Source organism: Rattus rattus, chromosome 5 (genome assembly GCF_011064425.1).
Source record: "Rattus rattus isolate New Zealand chromosome 5, Rrattus_CSIRO_v1, whole genome shotgun sequence".
Lineage (NCBI taxonomy): Eukaryota > Metazoa > Chordata > Mammalia > Rodentia > Muridae > Rattus > Rattus rattus.
The window spans coordinates 89,619,729-89,631,358 of NC_046158.1; the positions used below are offsets into that span (position 1 = coordinate 89,619,729).

The following is an 11,630-nucleotide window of genomic DNA, read 5'->3' on the forward strand; positions in this document are numbered from 1 at the left end:
ATCCTTAAGTTTGATCTTCTCATTGTGTCTTGTATTTCCTGGATGTTTAGGGTTAGGACCTTTTTCCATTTTGCATTTTCTTTCTATTGTATCTTCTGTACCTGAGATTCTCTCTTCTTTCTCATATTCTGTTGGTGATGCTTGAAAATTAAAATCATAATAGGTATGAATTTTCACTTGTGTGTTATAAAAATTATAGAAAGAGGAGATAGTGTGTTCTGTCCTTTCACACTCACTATCCATCATGAAATAGACATGAAACAACTTGGTTTAACTATTATATACTATTACTTTTGTAATCTTTGTCTATATATAATGTAAAGTTTTCTATGAAAGATATGCATTAATTAATAATATTGATGACTCTAAAATAGAAACTCTAACTGCATAAGTTTTAAACTAAAAATTAGCATCAATGCTTCTTAGAAGATTGCCTGCTTCTCTTTCCAGTGGAACAAAATATCATCGTGGCAGGAGACATAAACCAAACTCACAAATACAAGTACTTTGTTTCATATGTGAAATTTGAGGTTAGATATAATAACATGAAAATAAAATGGGAGATGGTTATGGACACAGAAGCTAAAAATGGTAGGGGTAGATGGGTGAGAAATGTTAATAGGAGTTAATATTACAAGGTACATGTAAGTATGAGAATGTCATAATTTATTTCATTGTTTCACCCAATTAATATGTTAACAAAAGAAGAAAATGATAATGAATACTAATTATAGCTACATGATTTTCAATGATATTGCTCAAAATTCTATATAATTAATATTATTTAATAAAATACCAAATGTTGCATTTATTTCAAAGTATTTTGTTTTCTTTGCTTTTTCATCAGATGATTACAACAGTCATTAGAATTTTCCTCTTTAATGCCATGGGATTCAGAAACACAATTCCCAAGGTCAATGGTCTGGAGACTTAGATCACCAGCCATCAGGTGGTCACTAAATGCTGTTATCAGGTTTTTGCTAGTTAGAGGATTGGTAAGAAGCACTAAATACATAGCATCCAAGAGGAAGACACTTTCTCAAACATACAATAATATTGGAAATATTACTTTCTGGTGTTTAATGATGCTAGGTAAGTGTGGACATTAATAGTATACTAAAGTTAGCAGTTATTTTCTTGCATAGCCAATGCACAGTATCACTGTTACCTTCAAAGTTCCCTGTCTTCTTTGTTGTTTTTGTTCATACACACCTAATGAGCATTTATTCATACTGGGATTCCCAAAGCAAATTTAAAAGTTATGTTTCTCTATATAGCATCTTGATTCGCAAAACAGTTTTGTGGTTCGGTGATAACATTTTAGAAGCTAATGAAGATGTTGGCAACTAGATGATCTTATAAAGAAAATGGCAGATGAATGAAGAAAAAAGACCAGTAGTCAGAGTCTAGGGACTTGCCTGCTATGCAGAGATATTCTGAATGTGGTGGCTGCTCGGGGATTCACACAGTGAGTAGGTAATCTGTTATTGAAACATTCTTTATAGAGTGACATACATTTAGAAGAAAATACTAGTTCCCAAATTTTAAACTTTTATTATAATGTCAAATGAAAGTTTAGGTAAATCAGACATCCTCCTTTGAATTTATAAATCTGTTCTTCTTGAACATAATATTTTGTTAATTTATAATTTTTAATTAATATTAGTACAACAATCCTTTAAACCATTTAAACAATGCTGGAATACAGAATTTAAAAAGTGAAAACCACATGAAATCCTACCTTTGAGGCCTCACCATTGCTGGTGTGGCTTGCTTTTTTTATTTTCCTAAGCAATGATTAAATTCAAGCATGTCCACAAATAAACATATAACTATTTTTATACTTTGTCTTATTTTTCAATTAAGTAGAATTCTCTAGAATTGTATATGTAGAACTATTCAGGTGAGGTTATAAGATTCATATTATTTCCTTGTTTATATGTACAGATACTAATACATTTACTATTGCATATATGTGTGTGTCACATATTTAATAATATGTTTTAGAATTTCTTGACTTGTAGTGCTTATACAATATACAAAATGAAGCTTTACCTTGAGACCTTAAAAAATAGCGGAGATCATTTGCTAATTTATTTTTTCTGCCTTTCCAAATCCCTCCTTTTCTTCCCATCTCAATTGGCAAAATGGGAAAAGAAAGACTAATGAGGATGGACATAAGAGCTATTTGACTGGTTAACTGTCTATGTTCATCCTGTTGTAAGTTCTCCATACAAACTGTGCTATTGTTCCAAGCAGACTCTGTGTTAAAATTTTGATCTTATTAATATTGAATTATGACTATATTTTTCTTCCCATAAAAACAATGTTATCAGTAAGAAATTCTAAGTACTTAGAAAGTAAAATCAAGGCAGATAAGTAATTCACTATTTTTAATTTGACTTGGAGAACTCTGTTAATGCTGCTTTTCTTAAAGATTGAAGTCATTGTGGTTTAATAGAATATTTCATTCATTCACACAGTTAAAACCATACTAAATATGCATATTCTTTGGATCTAGAATTTAAATATGTTAAATTTGTAGATAGCATTTCATTCCTTTAGAGTTTTGATTATAGGACCTTTACAAAAGACATCTCTTGCCATTCACCTCAGTGATTGTCCCAGTGTCCCCATTTGGTCTCGATCTATTTCATTTGTTATGTACAATATAATCTCACATCACCTTTGCAGTGTTTGCCTTTAGTTAGGGAACTTACTAGAAATCCAAGATTGTGCTCAGCCCGACTGCCTCAAGTCCTTCATACAGGTGTCTAGGCATGAAATAGATGAGGAGAGAAATGCCAGTGATACCAAGGCTAGAGCAGACCTTGCTGGAGACTGTAAAATGGGTATTTCTTATGTAGGACAATCACATACAATGTCCAGCATTGTGTATCTTACTCTATGATGCTCCACCTATTACTTTAAGACATTCTCATTTACTGAACCTTGAATTAATCTTTCCAGCTAAACTGGAGGCTGGCACCTCCAAGATCTGCTTGTCTCTATACATCCTGCACTGATATGAACATTTTATACTACACTTGGCTTTTAAGCAGGAGATGGGGAATCTGAACCCATGTACTCTTCCATGCACACTAAGATCCTTGATCAATGAATCATCTGTGCATCACTAGTTCTATTTTATAAGAATTAAATGATCATATGAAGTCAACTAAACTTATGATGAGAAGCAAACATGATTTGCAACTGTTACTTGTTATAACACAGAAAAATAATTCATTAGCTCTAGCAACACCATGTCGTTCTCTGTGCTACAAATGGTTACTTGAAATCCTTCCATTCTATTTTTCTTTTAATTTGACCATTGGAAAGTAGTAATTATGATCAAACTGCTTATTATATTGCAAAAGTTTAGTATTGGTTTAAGTAAAAAAAATAAACTTCTAATGCTGTATCAAAGATTTGAAGTTCGGCTTGTCCTCCTGTCTGATCTCCATCACTCTTTCTCTTACCCTATTGGTCTAATTTTCTTGAATTCTTAGTGTGGACCAATAGCAGAGATTGAAATCCTTCTCATTCTCTTCAGTAATAGCAAAGCTATTCAAAGAATAAATGCCACTGTAGTGAATCCTGTAGCTGAGATACTACATTTTGCTTTTGTTTAAATGCATTATAAAAGCAGATGTTTCATTTTATTTAGTTCCTGATGAACAATCCATTTTTCACCTAAAAATCTGAACCAGTTCCAGGTTTATGGTAGATAACTGCAGACTATTAGTTGGACAGATAAATGAGTTAAGGAATATTCAATGTTTCCTAGCAATAATAAAACTTTATCTTAATTCAATTAAAATATTCTGAATTAATTTTTAAACTATGGTAAAAAAAATTTTGTAATTCTTTTGTTTTCATTCACTTAGGTAACAGAAGAAAAAGTAAATGTTTCAAAACAATTATACTGAGGTGTCTGAATTTGTGTTTCTGGGACTTTCAACATCTAAAGAAATACAGCATTTCTTCCTTGCCTTCTCTATGGTATTTTACGGCGCCATCATTCTGGGCAATACCCTTGTTGTGTTTACACTAGCCTTTGACCCACATTTACATTCCCCTATGTACTTTCTTTTGGGGAACCTCTCATTTATTGATTTATGTCTTTCTACCTTAACTGTACCCAAGATGATTTCTGACTTGTTGTCTGGGCACAATACCATCTCATTCCGCGGTTGTGTCTTCCAGATATTTGTCCTTCATGTCCTCGGGGCATCTGAGATGGTATTGCTGGTAGCCATGGCCTGGGACAGATATGTGGCCATATGCAAGCCCCTCCACTATCTGACAGTCATGACCCCACAAATGTGTCTTATGCTTCTATCTGGTGCTTGGGTTATTGGCTTTTTGCATTCAGTGGTCCAATTAACTTTTATTGTCAAATTGAGTTTTTGTGGTCCTAATGAGATAGATAGCTTTTATTGTGATCTTCCTCAGTTTATCAAACTGGCCTGCATAGATCCGGAAAAAATGCAGTTCATGGTTACTGCCAACAGTGGGTTTATTTCCACGGGCACCTTCTTCTTATTGATTGTCTCCTACATTGTTATCCTGCTCACTGTGAGGAAACATTCATCAGGAGATTTGTCCAAGGCCGTCTCAACACTTTCTGCTCACATCACTGTGGTAGTTTTATTCTTTGGACCATGCATCTTCGTGTACATGTGGCCATTTCCTACAGTGCCACTGGATAAGTTCCTTGCCATTCTGGACTTCATGATTACACCCATCCTGAACCCTGCCATTTACACACTGAGGAACAAAGACATGAAGGTGGCAATGAGAAGACTGATTACTCAGCTATTCAATCTGAGGAAATCATCCTAATCTATGGAAACACAAAATGTATCCTCCGATTGCTCTCCTATAATCATAGCTGAAGACTATTATGCTGAGACAGTTTATTACCCTATACCCAGCATCTTATAGATATTGATCAGTTTATTTCAAGTAAATCAGCAATAATAGCATGTTTAAGTGGAGGTTATTATGCGTTATGTGTTAACTACACTTTTATTATCCACAGAAAATGTAAAAAGAAAATAATAATTTCCATCTACAGTATATATTTGCAAAACTGATTTTATATGTTGATAGCTTTCTTTCTTAAAATTAAAAAGAAATATTTATCTCATCACAGTAATATTTTGGTAAGTAAAGCATATTCATTTTCTATGCTGATTCAGGATAATTTGAATGTTTTTCTTACATCATACAGAGAAAATGAACGAAATAAATTCTAAAAATATCTTACATTCTAAGAATTGGAACTTTTCCTGGCCCTCACAGCCAAAGCTAATAATACAACTTGAAGTCACTTACAGTCTCTGGTCTACTATAAACTGAAACTGCTTAACATGCCTTGAAGAGAGTGTTGGAACAATCAATCTTGGTAAGATTGCCATGTGAACTTTGCATGTGAACACCTCTAACAACCTAAGCTGCAATCTCAAACTGTATGTTCTTCCATTCCTCTGACCCAGATAATTGCATATCTCACTAGAAGCAGCAAATCCAGAAGTGGAAGTAACTTCCTAAAATCAACCATAAAGGTTGAAAGCAGCCGTTTATCATTATTTGTTGAAATTAAATGATGATTTTTTTTCTGTGTAAGATGGGATCAGTTTGAGACAATGACATAAGTTCCCATAAAACTCCTTTTAAAAATTTTGTAAAGTATCCCATTCTCTCCCCATGTGATGGTTTCTGTGCCATCGCATAAATACATGGTGAAGTTCTTTGTTGGAAATGACAATCAGATCACTCACACACACACAGCTTATAAGACAGACATGGGGGTAGACAAACAGGCACAAACAAGCTACAAAAATGCCATTAGACAGGCACAGATTCAGACTCACAACAAATAAAGGACAGAAGACCCAAGAAACATGAAGTAGAGGATTGGAGTCTGGACTCCCTATTGGCTAAATGACTCCAATAGGAAAGACTTTTATTTCTTTCCCTTATACAATATAGATAAATTATTGGAAGCTCAGATTTAATCACTAAAGTTTTATAATCCACACACTGAAAAAGACTACATCTCCTTCTCCAGAAACTGCTAATCTCCCATAGTCCCCCTGTGTGGCCCCTTCCCCTATCCTTGATCCTCAGTTCTGTGTTGTTCTTGTGCGGATAACCACAGTTGCAGTAAGCTCATGAGTGCAACAGCTGTGTCATGTTCATAAGATGTCTGTTTGTTGCACATCTCCCAATCCTCTGATCCAATTCTTTGGGCCACCCACTTTTGCAATAATTCCTGAGTATTGAAGAGGGATAGAAGATTGCTACATATAGGACTGAGCACTCTCCTATCACTAATACTCAGTTATGGTATTCTGTGAACATTCCCCAACCTTCAGTTCTACCACAAACTACAATAAGAAGCTTCTCTGGTGAAGGCACATTAATCTTATATTGTGTGTGCCTACAGATTTTTAAAATTCATAAGTATTTTCAAATATTTAAACTTACTTTGATGTTGGCTAGTTTTATTTCATCTAAAATTAGTTATTTGGGGGTTAGAGACCTGCTTTAGTTATAAAGATCACTTACTGCTTTTAGAGAATGCTGGGATTCAATTTCTGGAATCAAATGGCCCATAACTGCCTGTTATTCTTGGTCATGGTATTCTATTGCTTCTTTGGCCTCAGTGAGGTCTCACATGCTTATGTACAAATACATGATCACCTACACATAAATGAATATGTTTTTTTAGTTGACAAGCAAGATGTGCCCACTGGTGCAATAGTGGCATGTTTGGTATGGGAAAATAAACCACATTTTGACTAGATTTGAGGACCATTTCATGGGAATAAAGATATTCTAAAGTTTAAACTCTGGTAATGTTATCTCTCAGGTTGTGTTCTCTATAACACTGTGTTGGCCATTCTATGTTCATGCTTGCATAGGATCATTATGCAGTGAAGACATAAGCAGTTGTGTAATATTGCCTTTACAATCAATTATAATGGAAAAGGATGGACATAATAAGTGGACATCTGCAGCAATTGCTAAAATACATCTAGTAAATTATCTTTATTCTATTTAAATTTTGCTACATATATAGTCCTTAATATAAATGATAAATTCTGTTATCTTTTTATCACCTAACAACATATAGAATGACCTTTATAATTGATTCTCAATCAATTCACAATTAATCAAATAAATTCTGAGAACAATGAGACCCACTTGTTTACCTGAATCAAAAAGAAGAGAAGTTAAAAGAGGTACTTAAGTCATGCCTACAGTGATAATAGGCCCTAAAAAATCGACACAAATTAGATATCACGGACCATCAATTTTGACTGATGATCATCACCTAGGAATGAAATCCACCTGATAGTTCTATTTATAACACTATACACGGAGAAAATAGTATAATCTCACTACACAATAAATACAGGTACTTTGTATTCTGAATATTTTTAGTTTTATTAATTATATTGTTTATTTACTTTGCATCCTTACTATAGCTTCCCTTCCCTCATTTCTTCCCAGCCCCTCCATCTCGTGCCATCTGCTCCTCATCAGCTCCTCCCCTTCTCCTCAAACGGAAAGACCTACCATACATATCAATCAGCCTTTGCATATCATGTTGTACTAAGTCTAGGTATGTCTTCTTCAATTGAGGCTAGACAAGTCATCCCACTCAAGAATAGGGGATACAAAGGTAGACAATGTGATCAGAGAGAGAGACAGAGCCTACTCCTACATTACGCATCCCACAGGAAGACCCTGCTACAAAAGTACTATATAAGTGCAGAGTTCCTAAGTCTCTCCCATTCATGTTCTCTGATTGGAAGTTCAGTCTTTATGAGCCACTATGGGCCCAAGTTAGTTGATTATGTAGGTTTTCTTGCTATATTCTTGACCCTACTGGCTCCTTCCATTCTCCCCTGTCTTCCACAGGATTCCCAATAATCTGCTTAATGTTCAACTGTGGGTCTCTACATCTACTTTGATCAGTTGCTGGGTGAAACCTCTCTGATAACAGTTTTACTAGGCTTCTCTCTGGAAATACAACAAAGTATCATTAATCAGTGGTAGACTCACTTATATTGCATGAGTTTCAAACTGGGTCAGTCATTAGTTGGCCCTTTCATCAAATCTTTTTTTTTTCTTTGCCCACGGACATCTAACAGGCAGAACAAATTATGGGTCTAAAGTTTTATGGCTGGATTGTTGTTCAAATCCCTGTATCAGAAGTGTTGTCTGAATACAGGAGACAAACAGTTTAGGCTTCATAGTCTCCATTGCTAGGAGTCTTATCTAGGGTCAGCTACATAAATTCCTAGGAGTTTTCATTTTCCAAGGTTTCTAGCTTGTCCCAAGGAATGCCCCCTACACAAAAAAACAGGTTGTCTCTCCAAGTACTCTCTCTCTCTTCATCCTCCTGTACCTCATCCCTCATGTTCCTATCCTCAACTCCTTTCCTATCCCCTAAGTCTAATCTATTTCCCTTCTCCATGACATTCAAGTGTCTCCACTTGGGTCCTCCTTATTATTTAACTTCTGTAGGTCTATCATTTGGAGAGTAATTATCCTGTACCTTATGACTAATATCCTCTTACAAGTGAGTATAGACGATGTTTGTATTTCTTTCTGAGTTACTTCACTCAGAATATTTTCTGGTCCCATTCATTTGCCTGCAAATTTCATTACGTCTATTTTTGATAGCTGAGTAATACTCCATTGTGTGAATACACCACATTTTCTTCATCCATTATTTCTTTGAAGGATATCTTGTTGTTCCCAGTTTCTGGCTGTTATGAATTACACTGCTAAGAATATAGTTGAAGAAGTGTCCTTGTGGCGGAGTAGAACATCTTTTGGGTATATGCCTGAGAGTGGTATATGTATCTGGGTTTGAGGTAGATAGATTCCTATTTTCATGATAAATGGCCAAATTATTTCCCAAGTGTATTTCTTTTACAAGTTTGTGCTACCACTAGCAATGGAGGAGTGTTCCCCTTGCTCCACATCTTTACTAGCATGAGCTATCTCTTGAGATTTTTATCGTAGCCATTCTGACAGGTATAAATTAGAAGTGATCTCAAAAATTTTAACCCAGGATTGTTCCTGTCCAAAGGAAAGACAGGAACAAAAATGGAACAGAGACTAAAGGAAAGGTCATCCAGAGACCTCCTCCCCTAGGGATCCATCCCATCTGCAGACACCAAACCCTGACACTATAGATAATACCAAGAAGGATTTGCTGATAGGAGCCTGGTATGGCTGTCCTCTGAGGGGTTTCTACCAGCACCAGCACCTGACCAATACAGATGCAGACACAGCCAACCATCGAACTGAACCTGGGAAGCCCAATGCAAGAGGTAGAGAAAGGATTAAAGGAGCTGGGGGGGGGGTTGCAACCCTATAGGAAGAACAATACTAACTCACCAGACAACCCAGAGCTCCCAGATACTAAACTACCAACCAGGGTATTCATGGACAGCTCCATGACTCCAGATATACATGTAGCAGAGTATGGCCTTATCTGGCATGAATGGAAGGAGATTGACCCTGTGGAGGCTTGATGTCCCAGTGTAGGGGGATGCTAGAGTGGTGAGGTGGGAGTGGGTGAGTTGGTTGACTAGCACCTTCATAGAAGCAAAGGGGAAGGGGAAAAGGGATGGTTTGCAGGCATTGTAGACGGGAGGCCAGGAAGGGAGATATCATTTGAAATGTAAAGGAATAAAATGATTAATAAATAAATTAATAAATATATAAATAAATACATAAAAATGATGAATGACAAGAAAAGGATAGCTTCCTGGTTGCTGCCGGCTTCCTGGTTGCTGCCGCTGCAGAGAGCTCATAAGCAACACCTCAAGAGCAAACTTGAGCCTCAGGACCACAGGTAAGACCAACTTTTCTGCTGCAAGCGACCTGCCTGGTGAACTCGGGACACACAGAGGCAGAATTCCTCTAGGACCGGGCACTTCCTGTGTTTACCGGGAGCCCCAAATACTCGGATCCCGGCCCGCAGCAGCTCTCTGCTCCCAGACCCCGTGGGAGAGAGACCTCACTGCCTGATCAGGTGGACACTCCTGAGACTGCAGAGCTGAAGAGATCACCAACACTGCCCACCCCTGCCCATATCCCTGGCCCAAGAGGAAACTGTATACCGCCTCTGGGTTCCCGTGGGGGAGGGCTCAAGAGCAGCAGGACCGCTGCAACTGAGACAGCACCTGAACCTGAAGGAACAGACCAGATAAACAGTTCTCTGCACCCAAATCCTGTGGGAGGGAGAGCTAAACCTTCAGAGAGGCAGACACGCCTGCGAAACCAGAAGAGACTGCACTCTGCACACATCTCAGAAGCCAGAGGAAAACACCAAACGCCATCTAGAACCCTGGCACCCAGAAGGGGCAGCACAGATCTTCCTGGTTGCTGCCACCGTGGAGAGCTCATAAGCAACACCCCACGAGCAAACTTGAGCCTCGGGACCACAGGTAAGACCAACATTTCTGCTGCAAGTGACCTGCCTGGTGAACTCAAGACACAGGCCCACAGGAACAGCTGAAGACCTGTAGAGAGGAAAAACTACACGCCCGAAAGCAGAACACTCTGTCCCCATAATTGGATGAAAGAAAAAAGGAAAACAGGTCTACAGCACTCCTGACACACAGGCTTATAGGACAGTCTAGCCACTGTCAGAAATAGCAGAACAAAGTAACACTAGAAATAATCTGATGGCAAGAGGCAAGCACAGGAACCCAAGCAACAGAAACCAAGACTACATGGCATCATTGGAGCCCAATTCTCCCACCAAAACAAACATGGAATATCCAAACACACCAGAAAATCAAGATCTAGTTTCAAAATCATATTTGATCATGATGCTGGAGGACTTCAAGAAAGACGTGAAGAACTCCCTTAGAGAATAAGTAGAAGCCTACAGAGAGGAATCGCAAAAATCCCTGAAAGAATTCCAGGAAAACACAATCAAACAGGAATTAAAAATGGAAATAGAAGCAATCAAGAAAGAACACATGGAAACAACCCTGGATATAAAAAACCAAAAGAAGAGACAAGGAGCTGTAGATACAAGCTTCACCAACAGAATACAAGAGATGGAAGAGAGAATCTCAGGAGCAGAAGATTCCATAGAAATCATTGACTCAACTGTCAAAGATAATGTAAAGCAGAAAAAGCTACTGGTCCAAAACATACAGGAAATCCAGGACTCAATGAGAAGATCAAACCTAAGGATAATAGGTATAGAAGAGAGTGAAGACTCCCCGCTCAAAGGACCAGTAAATATCTTCAACAAAATCATAGAAGAAAACTTCCCTAACCTAAAAAAAGAGATGCCCATAGGCATACAAGAAGCCTACAGAACTCCAAATAGATTGGACCAGAAAAGAAACACCTCCCGTCACATAATAGTCAACACACCAAACGCACAAAATAAAGAAAGAATATTAAAAGCGGTAAGGGAAAAAGGTCAAGTAACATATAAAGGCAGATCTATCAGAATCACACCAGACTTTTCGCCAGAAACTATGAAGGCCAGAAGATCCTGGACAGATGTCATACAGACCCTAAGAGAACACAAATGCCAGCCCAGGTTACTGTAGCTGCAAAACTCTCAATTAACA

The 11,630-nt window shown here is 37.4% G+C and overlaps 1 protein-coding gene across 1 annotated transcript; it reads left to right on the top strand.

Annotated features, from left to right (window-relative positions):
• The first annotated feature begins 3,906 nt into the window (after positions 1-3,906).
• LOC116900539 (olfactory receptor 4F15-like) lies at positions 3,907-4,845 on the top strand. The gene has a single exon (XM_032902266.1). It carries the CDS (start codon positions 3,907-3,909, stop codon positions 4,843-4,845), a length of 939 nt encoding a protein of 312 aa, XP_032758157.1.
• The last annotated feature ends 6,785 nt before the right edge of the window (positions 4,846-11,630 follow it).

What these genes read in the sequence shown, in the direction of transcription:
- LOC116900539 (XM_032902266.1), top strand. Translation starts at nt 3,907, where the DNA reads ATGTTTCAAAACAATTATACTGAGGTGTCTGAATTTGTGTTTCTGGGA.